The following is a 13286-nucleotide window of genomic DNA, read 5'->3' on the forward strand; positions in this document are numbered from 1 at the left end:
AGGACTCAGCAACGTGTAATTCACAGTCGCACAATTTTAGAATAGAATATTTTCAATATTAAAATGTACCCCAAACATTTTTTTGTATTCATTCATCTTAAACAGCTAACGACCACTTACAAAGCCAATAGTTTTGGCTAGTTTTAGGGGTATGTCAGTTGAATGCAATAACAGAGGGTTCAGAGAAGAACCATAATACCGGTCGGGTAGCACACTACGGTAGTCACAGAAAATTTAGTTAACATGTTTAAGCCACACCCTTAAATAGATAGGCCACACCCCTTTTAGAGACAACCACAATGTTTTCCACCCAAGTCTTTATTTCTTCCTTGATAATGTAGCTATACAAATTGCTAGTAGTCTTTAGCCAATGTCTTTCGTTCATCAAGAACTTCTCCAGGGTACTGTTATAAGTGCCAATTAGATTTCAGATGCGGACTGACGCATTTTCTTGCCTATTAGAGTTGATTCTATTTGGATAAAAAGCGTCTTCTCCCTGATGGTGTAAAGCATCTGTTGCAATGACCTTGCACGTGACTAATAACATAACCGTTGTGACTCCATACTTGTCCTGGTGCAGAAGACTGAGACAGAGCTTTACTGAACTGGTTGCAATGAATATCTGCATCAGCATTTTAAGGTTTAAATGAGGACGCCTTGGACTTTGACTCTTCTAACCTCTTGGACCTGCATAGTGACTCATCTACCAAATGGACTCACAAAGACACCTTAGTACAAAAGAATGCGTGGAGACAACCATGAACATGTGATCAAGACTTTACAAATGTGCAGCTAACTAGCTACCAGGACAACAACCAGCTGCACAACACACACACATACACATCTGCCAGGCAATGGGGATATGTACCGAATGAAAGAATATGTAAGTAGCCTGGCACAGCCATACGGCGTCATCCTTCAAACCAGTACACTTAGGCTGACAGAGGCACCTTCCACACTTTCCTCCACTCCCCCGAAACCTTCAAAAATCAAGTCATACTCCAGTATGTTATGAAAACCTTGCAACCGGTCGGAAAGCCATCCCCGGATTGCAGGATGCTCTGCAATGGCATAATGGTGACAGTTTGTGCGCTGTATAAATGTAAGATAGTAGTAAAATCACACAGGTAGGACATATGAATCACTCTGCACATTCTCACATACTACCTCCCTCCTGTCTCTACAGAACCAGTGACCGTCACCCCACTCTCAGAAAGGGACTCCTGGTAGATCACCTTCAATTCTAGAACCTCGGAGGCCACCTCGCGTCCAGACCTTCTCAAGTATGACAGGCAGGATCAACCACTCTGGGATGGGAGCATGGGAGTCTGGGAATCTCCTTGTGAGTAGCGTGCTGAGGACTTTGGCCACATTTTAAAATAGCTCTAGTCTCAGCTCTTGCTCATGGACAAGCTGCAGAGCCTACTCCTGCTCTGGTCTGCATCCTGATGCGAAGATTTCCAGTCACACAGCAGCTGCCACTGGGCAGTTCTAATGTGACATCATAGGAGGTGGCCTATCAGATTGCAGCTTCATACAGACACCTACATTCAAACTGAAATACACAGAGTGAATACTGTCCCACAAACAGTCTCCACGCCGCATACATCTACATATTGCTTAAAATGAAAACCCGAGCAAAGCTTTCACAAAGTCACCTATGAAAATGCTCTTGTGTGACAGAAACAGCATATAACAAGCATTTTCATAGCTAATAGGTCTCGCCTTTGGGATCTTATAAGTGTTTAGCTATGCAAAACTTGATGTTGCAACTAGGATATTGTACTTGATAACTAAACACTTATAAGGTCCCAAAGGCGAGACCTATTGGCTATGCCAATGCTTGTTTGATTCCGTATTCTTTAGCTGAACCATCATGTTCATCTATACATTTCTCTGTATCATTTATATTGAAAAATTCGGTAATACGTCTTAAAAGTAATTTTCGACATAAAACTCAGTTTTTGAGTGATCCCAGTTCTTATTTGAATTTTACTCTGCTAATTAATGGGTTTAATGTTGGGGAGTCTCTTTCCACTAGATCAATGAGAACAACCAAGCCGGATTACATTAGGTAAAAGACCGTGGTGCATAAAACATTGGGGCTCAGTGAAATATTGAGGTTCGGCTCCACATATACCTCCATATTACAGAGGAGCATATTTCCATTTGCAGGCTGTCATTTACCATAGTAGGGCATTATGGTATTTGTACTCTTGGTTTAATTCACTCAAACCCATTGGAATATAACAGATTAACGTAATGATGTTTAAAAGGAAGGAACTCAATGCAGTAACCGTAGCTGTGCAACAAGTGTAAATCACAAAAAGTCTTTAAACTACTTATGTCCCTCTAAAGCAGCAGACTTCTCAATGCAAATTAAACTATGTTATAGGTTGAGCTTGATTCTGAAATTACACCCAAATTTTCAGAGTATCTGTTGGGAACTCGGGCAGTTGTAGGGAGGACTGTTGTCAGAGCATTATCGAAGATTTAATCTGTTTCAATGCATCCACGCTTTAAGGTTTCGGACTGTTGTATCAGGCACAATGTGAGAATAGTGGCAATAAAATAGTAGTGGGTTAATTAAGCACGTGCAACGAACAGAGAAACTGCCGGTAACATGCTCTAAACCCAATGAGATGGCTTAGTTGGGTGTCTGCAACAGCAATCGGTTTGTATACTCAATATCACAGATTCCATTCAAACGCCAGTAAGATAGCTTTAGTGGCTTATTCCACGCGCAGCAGGTTGTGAAATAGATTTTTTTCCATTTTCTAAAGCTCTAGAGCTTGCTTGGTAGCACAGAAATGTGCCCTTCAGAAACGTCATTTATGGTGACACCATTATGAAATGTCAGTTCCGGAAATATAACAAAGATTGAAAAACATGTGCTTACTAATAAGCTTTCCCTTGGCAGACTTGAAAGTGTTGGCTCCTCTGTACAGTCCCCCATCCAAAGGCTTAAGAGAGGTGAACCCCAAGACCCAACAGAACAGAGAGCCTCCAGTCACAAGACACTTCTGCCCCCTTGTGCCTGTACCATCACTTAATGACACCAATCGTTCAAGACAGTTCTCCATCCCATCTCTTTGAACCGGGATTATTACCTGTCATATTCGGAGCGGGTGAGAAACATTAAAGGCTCTTGGACGACTTTGTTAAGTGCTGCAGAAGGATTTGCTCATATATCACCAGTCAGACTCTGGTAAACCTTTCACACCACGCAAAGGCCCGCTTGCCGGTTTAAGACACAACACGCGTGCGCCAACCACAAGATATGCGATGCACCTGTGCAGAGTCCTACAGTCGCTACAAACCATTGGTCCTGCCAGCAACCTCAGTAGAAACTAAAGAAAGACAAGAATGACTAGGCAAACTGCCCAGGAGCTTCTAGGAATAATGCGAGTACTGTCGCATTATTAAAAAGAGCCGATCTACCTGAAAAGAGCAAAATTAGTGGAACAGAGCACACTAAGGAGAAATAACAAGGCCATGAGTGTGGCGGTAGATAAACTAAAGTTTATTTAAAGGGGGGAAAGTGTGTCTGCAGAAACTGAGCAAAAAAAAATACAGCTGAGAAAGAAAAAATAATAGAGCGCCCGATGCCGTGAGTGTGGCGGTAGGTGAACTAATTTAAAGTGGGAGAAGTGTGCCTGCAGAAAGTGACGAGCAAAAAAAAAAAGAAAAGACCGACAAAGCCTTTCCCAGGCGGGTGCGAGCAGGGCCACCATCTGTTTGAAATTTAATTACAAACAGATGTCGCCAAAGCTCGCTCCCGCAAGGGAATCGTCAAACGTGCACGCATTGGCATTGAAAGCAATGCAAAGCGTGCACGTTTTTGGGCGAAAAAGCAAATTGATTCCTAAAGGTCTCCTCCTTTGCAGAGCATGCGGGCTGCGTAGGCGAGACCTAAAAATAAGCACAGTGCTACATGGGGAACCGTTTTCCGAGAAGACCTTCATTATCAGCCCATGCAGTGCTTGAAATGGAAACATCGAAGTGTAGGCACTCTGTGCCAGAGTACCTGCTTGTTTCTGAGAAGTGCAGGTACTCTCCAATTAAAAGTATTGCATTTCTCACTGTCATAATCCTCCAGGGCATTAATTTTGTGAATGGCTGACATTATTTATATCTCTCTATATATGTATATTCTCTTTCTCTCTCTCTCCCCAAGTCACAAGAAGCAATGGTCCAGCATATAGAATCAGTATCAGTTTGGGCAATTATACCCAGTTCTACGCGACTACTATTCATAAAGCTGTAATGCTTGTCTTAAACCAGGGTGGGGAGTTAAAGACCGGCTGGGTGAATTGCTTTTGGTAACAGGTCAAATAAGCAGAGACTATGCCCACTTACCTTTTCATAGTCTTGGGCCCAGTTATCATAAAACTGTAGTTTCTCATCCACAGAGATCGCCTTATGAGCAGAAGTGATCACTTCTCGAACGTCTGATAGGCTCCTCCTTGGAGCCGACATGCCCAGCCTATGAGAAAAGAAGGGACAGTTATAAGAACTACTCAGAGAAGCCCATCTCCAGAAATAGTCAGGGACAACAATAGAAAAGAGAAGTGCAGTTCGTCCTGGGTCCCCAGCAGTGGTATCACATAGGGTATATATTCCATCTGATGAAAGAAGCACCGGGACACTCAAAGTTTCTGCACTGAACTATCATGTCATAAATGGTGCAAATGTCCAAAACCTGAGAGTTTGGATCACCTACTAGAGCACTATCTGAGATGAACCCACACAATCAATATATGTAGCAAATTTCTATCAGGGATATACTTTACAGTTGCAAATCTGCATGTTCCACCTTTCCACTGGCTCAATGTTCAATCTCCTAGACCCTCCCAACCTTTTATTTTTATTTTTTTATGGTCGGCCTCCTCTTTCATCCAATGATCAGTCATTCTTTGTCCTTGTTGGTGCGCTCAGTCTCTTCTGTCTCCCAATGTCATTCTTGGTTTGTTCCGCCTCCTCCCTCATGTAATGTCTGGGCTCATGTGCTCCACCTCCTTCCTCATTGAATAGCTGATCTCACTTTCTGTTCTTAGTGTACTCTAACTCCTCCCTCGCCCAATGTCCACTCTCATTCTCTCTTGGGGTAGGTGTGCTCCTCAGTCACCCAATGTCCAGCCTCATTCTCTCTTGGGGTTGGTGTGCTCCTCAGTCACCCAATGTCCAGCCTCATTCTCTCTTGGGGTTGGTGTGCTCCTCAGTCACCCAATGTCCAGCCTCATTCTCTCTTGGGGTTGGTGTGCTCCACAGTCACCCAATGTCCAGTCTCGCTCTCTGTTGTTGCTGGTGTGCTCCTCAGTCACCCAATGTCCAGTCTCATGCTCTGTCGTTCTTGGTGTGCTCCGCCTCCTCCCTCCCCCAATGACCAGCCTAATTTACTGCCTCTCTTGGTGCTATTCACTACCCCCCTCGCCCAATAACGAGTCCCATTCCTAGTTGCCCTTGCCAGGCCACCCATTCCACATCACCCAAAGACCAACTTTCCAGCCAGTCCTCTTGACATGCCATTCCACCTTTAATCATAATGCCCCATTCCCCACGCTTGTGTGCATGTCTGTTTTACATAGGATATGTTTCTGTTGCAACAGCACTGACAACGGAGTAATTCCCCCAGTTTAAAGCAATAAGTTGGGTTTCAGCTGGACTGTTCAGATTAGAAGGAAGACTCCTGCATTACTGACAGTGGACCCCTCACCTGCCACTCTCTTTTAGAGACTTCCTTTCCAGCTAATACGCTCTTGTGCTGGTGGACTAGGCGGTCACCTGGGGTAGCTGGCGTACAAAAGGCTATGCACAGATGTCAAAGAAGCAGTTTCTTTCCAAACTCAGCCACCCCAGCCAACATTTCTTCGCCTCCTCTTCTTGACCTTCTCTCCCCCCTATTCTTTGCATCTATCGGGTTCCAGTATTCAATGTTGTCTTAAGTTGGGTTGAGGTCTCACACCTTAGCTAGGCGCTCCAATGCCACTTATATCTTAACTGTGTAGCTGTGAGTGGTACTAAAGGGCTACAGAAGCAGTCCCCTAAGTAAAAGTCTGAGTGTTTCACACAAGAATGGCACAATCTATAGATCAAAGCCAAATCCACTCCACATCCCTCATTTGGCTCATCAACTTGAGACTGTCTGCAGGGAGACAAAACCCGAAAATAAATCACAAGTTGCTACTATTTTTTTTAATTGTTAACCTTCACAAAGATCTCAACTCCATTTCAATGTAATTTCGACTTTTATGGGTGTGAAAGCACCATGTGGTCTGGGATATTGCCCTTTTAATAGTGCACAACAGCAGACTGAGTACCTGCGTCAAAAGATGGCGAAAAATACTTCTGCATATGGTTTATTTTTTAGCACCTCCTCAAATCATTAAAAAAAACAGGTTGAGAGTTTACAAAGCGTGCGAGGGTGAGTATATAATTTAGACACAATAATGCCCGAAAAATATGCTACATATTTAGCATTGGAAATATCTGTTTAACCCCTCCCATGCTCGTGACAGAACCGTTCCGTCATGAGCCTCGGGTGGGCTGTGCTGGTGATGGAACGGTTCCGTCACGGCCCGCTCGCCGCGCCTGCGCTGACATTCTAAAGAGCAGGCGGGCCGTGACGGAACCGTTCTGACACAAGCACAGCTCACCCGAGGGCCGTGACGGAGCGGTTCCGTCACGAGTACGGGAGCGCCGCGCGGCCCTGCCTCCCCCTTAGCGCTGCGGCGGAATAGCCGCCTCAGCGAAGGGGTTAAATTATTATTCTGATATGTATAGTTCCGATTATGAAATTCCTAACCCTGCAGTTATAAAAGAAAATTAAACTCCTTTCTGTCATGTCGCAAAGACATAATGGGGGAATGAATCAGACACATCTGCCATTGGAAGAAAGGGATATCCTTATACATAAACAAGCATTTACAATGCAACGGTCTCGCCTCTGCAAAAGTTTGAGCTATTGGCATTGTTAATGACAAAACGTTTATTTATGTGTTGGTTTTGAAAACAGATAAATAAATGACATTGTCATTTACAATGCCAATAGTAGTAGAGAGTGAGTAGTTGATAGTAGAGTGGATAGTACAGAGTAGTAGAGAGTGAGTAGAGCGTAGTTGAGAGTAGTAGAGTGAGCGGAGAGTAGTAGAGTAGTAGAGCGTGAGTAGTAGAGAGTAGTAGAGAGTGAGTAGTAAAGAGAATTAGAGTAGTAGAGAGTGAGTAGTAAAGAAACGGAGTCAAAATCAATATATTAGAATACAGACGTGAACACGCTCGACAGACATCTGGAAACACTTACAAATACTGAGCCCCGTGCACACTTAAAACACTGACTTCGCCTCACGCTGGTCACACCCAATAGACCCACTAGTGCACTGTCCCTAGTACAATACCCCTATTTACATTTAATAAAAGCCAGTATACAGACACATATATTATTTAGTTTATGGCCTGTGTGTAGCGTGTACGGGCTCCCATCTATCAGTATACTGATTCGCCTGTGTAGTCTATATAGATAAACTCCCAAACACACAATAAACACAGAGCCCTTGTATTTAACACACAGATCCGCTTGCCCACTCGACACGTAGGCTCTGCGCACACTCGAATAACGCTTGGGAACATAGCTCCCCTGCCCACATCGACCTCTGCATACGTCTAAGTAACAGCAGAACAACCTGATATTTTGAGACAGACCCTAAACCGTTGAACGTGGACAGCGGCCAGATTGTTCACTGTATACATCTCCGTGAGGACAAACGTGTCCAGAAAATAGTTGTCGCTAATAAGAAGGGAGGCCTCATCTGACGGCCTGAACCTGGTCACTCGCAGGAGTGCACAGCTCGTACCATACAAATAACTGCACGTACCAGGTACTTTCAGACCGAGTGTATACTTGGAGCCAAAATAAAGTAAACAGAGGTTCCTCAAAGGTAATACAAAATATCCTTTGTGAGACTTCAGTTATAGACCGTAGGGCAAACACAGGTATACATTTAAACAAATCCATAAACATAAAAGGCATTTAGAAATAAACTGAAATTATTTTCTCGGACTGTTCCTCCGAGGAATAAAGCATGGGAGCATTTTTACAAACACAAATGAGCAGTAACACGAGGGCTGCCATGCAATTACAGAACAGTTGGGGTGGCGCTTCAGGGGTCCTGGCAGTTAGATACAGCAGCGAGGGTTTTTCAAAATTCTCAGAAAAGTAGGCGCGCTACCTGGTGTGACCGTTAAGAGTGTTACAATCAAGGATAAGGTATGGTGCGTAAGAGTGAACGGTATAACCCTTAACCGTCCAGAAAGAGAGTCTAAAGGCTCTCACGGTAATTAGAAACAGCAATACTCTCGCACACAAACACAAGGTATAACAGAGGTAACAAGATAATCGTAAACATAAACAATTATAGCCAAAAGTAAACAGAACGACTCTTCAGGGCTTGTGGCACACCCTACAAGCCTGTAGGTCGAATTGGAACAACCAGAGTACATGGGTGCTCTATTAGTAAACGCTTAATATGTGTGAGTATTAGGCCGGTACCGGGAGGGGATCCACTTCCCGTCAGTATATTGCATTAGTCGCTATGGAGACTCGAAGTTCATTGTCAGATACGTTGCATCCCTCCTCCTGTGTTTCCCGGTCGCCGCTTTCCAAGTAACGGACAGTTTACTAATAGAGCACCCATGTATTCTGGTTGTTCCAATTCGACAGATGTCCCACACTTATAATCTTATGGTTTATTGACTTCGAGTGACACACTCACGAATAGGAAACATTGACTCCGTATCAATAATGAATCTTCACTTTCTGGACCTACAGGCTTGTAGGTTGTGCCACAAGCCCTGAAGAGTCCTTGTGATCTATTCTCACACGACGAAACACGTGTCGGCTGGTTGTGGACTCAATTAAACTACCCACATTAAAGACACACTCAGATACCTGCTTCTGTTTACTTTTGGCTATAATTGTTTATGTTTACGATTATCTTGTTACCTATGTTATACCTTGTGTTTGTATGCAAGAGTATTGCTGTTTCTAGTCCTAGCAGTTAGCACCTGAGAGCATCTCCTGTGTCCCCTGAGCGGGCTTAAATCAAAACAGCCAAGCCCCTCCCCGAGCCATTGAGGGTGCGCAGCCCGTGTGGTACCCCCCTCAATAGGTGGGTGCGTACTTCACTCACCGGCCTCGCAGAAGCACGGGACGGTAGCGGAGGCCCAGGGCAGCGGTTGCAAGGGAGGGACTGTCCAAAACCGTGGTCAGCTTGAAGCACACAGTAGGACTCTGAGTGCCAGGGGGCGGGGCTCCGAGCGGGGAAGAGAGTCTAGGACCGCGCGGAACGCATGTGTGGGTGATGTGACATGACGAACACGCAGAACGTGAGGCTCTTGCCTGCAGAGTGCACCAAAAATAATGCTGCTGTATGGATGGTGCACTTACAAGCACGAATCCCATTCAACCGAGCACAAGAGGTGTAGCAGCGATGCTCCCATGCGAGGGCACGTTTAGCGTCCATTGCTCAACCGCCAATGTACTTGCCTCAACCATTCACGTAGCCAGTTCTGTCACAGTCTTTAGAGTTTTTTTGCAGCAACAGCTAATAACCAACTGAAGAGAGCTTACCCAGCCACTTGCAGGCCACAACAAACAAGCGAGCTCCGGCTGGAAAGCGGACCACGCCATGCACACCACCATGTTTCTCCGAGGTCAAGCAGAAATGCCTCGGAAAAACGCCCCGTCATTTTCGGATTCGGGGGCGTGTTTTTCTTTCTTTCCTCTTCCCATTGGCTGGAATGTAAAATTCCAGCCAATGGGAAGAGGAGAGAAAGAACCTAAAAAACACACCCCCGAATCCCAAAAAGACGGGGCTTAAATGGAAAGACGCCCGTCTTCTCCAATGGCTGGCCAGCATTTAGAAGGCTAGCCAATGGAGAAGAGGGGCGGGTTCAAGCCCCACTCTGAAAAACATAAGATCTTTCCGGCGAGACTGTGCAAGTGCAGCCTACGCAGGCCGAGGCCTAAAACGACAGTCTCTCTTAAATTTCACCACTGTGGCGCCACTACAACAAGACATATAATTAGTGGGCGGTTTAGCGCAGCTAAGGAGAAACTAGGGCAGTGTGTTTATAGAAGAGATTTGTGGGTCATGTTGGTACATCCAAAGAATGCATCATGCCACACTGCCCAAGGGCCAGTTGATTCACCCCAACAGCCCCTCTTCTGCTCCTACAGCGACCACGCCAGGCCTCTGCCACCACCACTACAAGGGTGGTAATGCTGCTGCCTTTGCTGTAAATGTGCTGTAACGAGGGAAGGCTCGAGCCGCAGAGGCTGGACGCAATATGTGGAAGTCAAGCTTGCATTCTAGCTGGCTGGTGGAAGTGTTGGTGGTGTGAGCCTCATTATGTGTGTACGTTTTCGGACCTGTGTCTTTCACTACCAGTGTATCCTTTCTGTGTATTTGAAGGACGCTTGCTCTGCTCCTGCCTATCTGGTACCTTGGCGGGAGGCATGCGGGACTAGCTGACACCAGTTACTGCCCACATTTCAAGAAATGCGATGAGCTGCAAGAACACACTACAGTCAATACGGTAATTAGTCGACCAAGGATGTGTTCCGCTGCAGAGGAATGCCTTCGCTCAGGCAACTCTTAGCCAGGCCTAGATAACAAGCATTGGTAAATGCATCAGTTTAGCCTATGTGATAAATAATAACCTGTTTTATAAATCAAAAATGAATAAGGGAGAAAGAAAACAACATGTTTGTTTTAGTAGTTGGTGTTATTCCTTACGTCGTACCTCACTTTGACAAGATTGCCTACAGATTAAATAGGTTTAGAGATATTTCATATTCATCAAGACAAGAATAATGTTTGGACGTATCCCTGAAGAGTCGTGTTACAAGTCCATGACTGTAGAAAAGACTGTGCCGATCCTGGTAGACATAATTGGCAGAGAGGTAGATTAGTAACATATAATATTTTGTAAGTGAATGGCTTTTTAGTATGACATGCACTCATTGCAGTCTCTATTGAGAACGTCTCATGCTTTCTTTCCAGCAGATCATTATTTGCATTGGAATATTGCCTCACTGTTTTAAAAGCAGACATTATTGATGCAATTTCCTTTAACCAATCTTGTATATTACCGTGTACATTATGATTAAAATGATTAACCAGAAGATTATTTCTTACTACAAACCTTTTCCATTGCTTGGTGTCAGTCTCAGAATAGCGTAAATCTCTCACTAAATGAGCTCTGTCTGAAACCCAAGGAAGGATAAAGGTACATCGGATTGTAAAAATGTAACCGTACATTTCTTTGTTATTACATTTTTGACGAGTTAAATAACTAATATTTCCAATCGCTATTAAATTTCCAGAGGCAGCATTTTTAGAACATAAGCTGCCTTATTAAATTCCGATTAAAAGTTGAATGAAATCAACAAATTAATTTTTTTGTGCCCCCTCTGGCTCAAGGGCTCTACAGTTCGTGAAAAAGGCATGGGGCGTAGCAAATGGAAATCAATCGGGTGCTGCATAAGTTTTTGTGAAGCTGAGCTAGCCAGTTGCGGCTGGTAGGGAACAGGCGTGGGGGAATTGGGATGGGGGTTGAGGGGGGAATAATAAAAACAACAAAAAAGACACTTTCCTTTTCCGGCGGCCGCGTCTTTCCCTGCTTCTATGCTCCAGAAGAAGCTGCAGGAAGCGCACACAGCACACAGGCTCTCCTGAGCCAATCACTGAGTTGTGATTGGTCTGAGCGCCGTGGATCGACACTCACATCGGGACAGGGAGCCTGTGCACATTCCCCACCAGGATATCTTTTACAGCATGGTGGAGAATATGCTAAGTGTGCATGGCTGGCAGAAAACAACCGGCCAAGCAGTCATTACGCACCTAGTGCGCACAATCCTCTCCTCCTCCCACCCTGAGCCCTCAGCCCCACCCTGCCCCAACCCGCAGCAGCCAAAAAATAAAATGATAATAACCTTGTTACTATTGTTTTCTTTTTAGGTCTCGGCCTGCGAAAGACTGCGCACATGCGCAGTCGAGCTGGCGACATTTAATGATATACAAACATCTATTTCCTTACTTTTGGTATAATCGTGGCACCTGCGCTTTACTACTAACATTATGAGTAAAGCGCGGGTGCAGCGATTATACCAAAAGTAAGGAAATAGATGTTTGTTTCTATTTCTTTACTTTTGGTATCATCGCTGCACCGATGCTGTACCTGGTTCCCCGGCTCTAAAGCCGGCACTTGAAGGCCTGCCAGCCCCGTTTTGGACTAAGGTTAGACCCCCTCAGAATAATGAGAGTTGACAGTCAGAGCACCATGATCTTCAAAGAACAAGCGCTTGAAGACCTATTTTCCTAAGCCTTTCCGCGCTTCCATTTCGGCACTATGGCCCGCACACATGTTTTTAGCGTCAGTCCGCCAAACAAATGGAAGCACAACCCCACCCCCAAGCGTCCTCCGCGAATTGGCTGAGATGTAATTGTGACCTGGTGATAGGCTCAGGGATGATTTCTGTGATGTTATTTGCTGGCAGTTTGAATGTGCAGAAAGTCGTAGGCACAAATGAGTGTCACACACAGACAATGTGGAGAAGTTATAAATGTTTCTGAAGCGCTGAGTTTACTAAATCCCTCAGCTCACGCATTCAGTGGCCACTCCACTGGTCCTCCAATGTCAACCAAAAGTCCGGTGGTGCTGGTACAGCAGCGTTCTTCGTGCTGCCCCACTCTGCGCAGGTAAGGCAGAGAAAAATGTATCCGTTACACCACCTGCAGCATTCACTCTTGGGATTCCTGAGCGTGCTCCATTACTGCCCATGACCAAGGAATCCTTCACCACTTAAGTTTGGTGATAAGCTCTGGTTTCTGTTGCAAGCCATAGACGTCGGAGATAGAGCCAGGCAAACAATATTGTCTCACAGAAATGTGCTTTTTAAAGACACAGAAGAGATCAACATTTTGCCAGAATTAAAGAAACTCTACTAAAGGGCTCTGGCAAACATAGACAATACGATTTCCTTTTCCGCAATGTGCTGAAGGTCGAGATAGTTGTTTTAATAGAATGATATGCATTTTCACAGTACTGAAGGGAGTCAGCACTGGAGCTTTATGAGTGTGCTGTATTGCCGATTTGCATGGGTCGCCATACTGGAATATTATGGGTTCTCCAAGTACGGACTGAAGTGACAGATCTACATAGGGTATGTATAATGGCACAGCAAATGGTGCTGACTCTTAGTACTGCAGAAGCCAGGAGCGCCTAAG

General features: G+C 44.9%; 1 protein-coding gene across 18 annotated transcripts in view; it reads right to left on the minus strand.

Moving 5' to 3' along the window:
• The window catches only part of METTL27 (methyltransferase like 27), a 597353-nt gene that overhangs the window by 112984 nt on the left and 471083 nt on the right, over positions 1-13286 (minus strand). For all 18 annotated transcript variants that reach the window (XR_013608592.1, XM_078679520.1, XM_078679530.1 and 15 more), the window contains one exon: positions 4360-4486. Coding sequence is in view for 17 of the 18 variants with exons in the window: in XM_078679520.1 (XP_078535646.1) it covers positions 4360-4486 (127 nt within the window). In the remaining variant the exon portion in view is untranslated. The remainder of the gene's footprint in view (positions 1-4359; positions 4487-13286) is intronic.

Source organism: Lissotriton helveticus, chromosome 3_1 (genome assembly GCF_964261635.1).
Source record: "Lissotriton helveticus chromosome 3_1, aLisHel1.1, whole genome shotgun sequence".
NCBI lineage: Eukaryota > Metazoa > Chordata > Amphibia > Caudata > Salamandridae > Lissotriton > Lissotriton helveticus.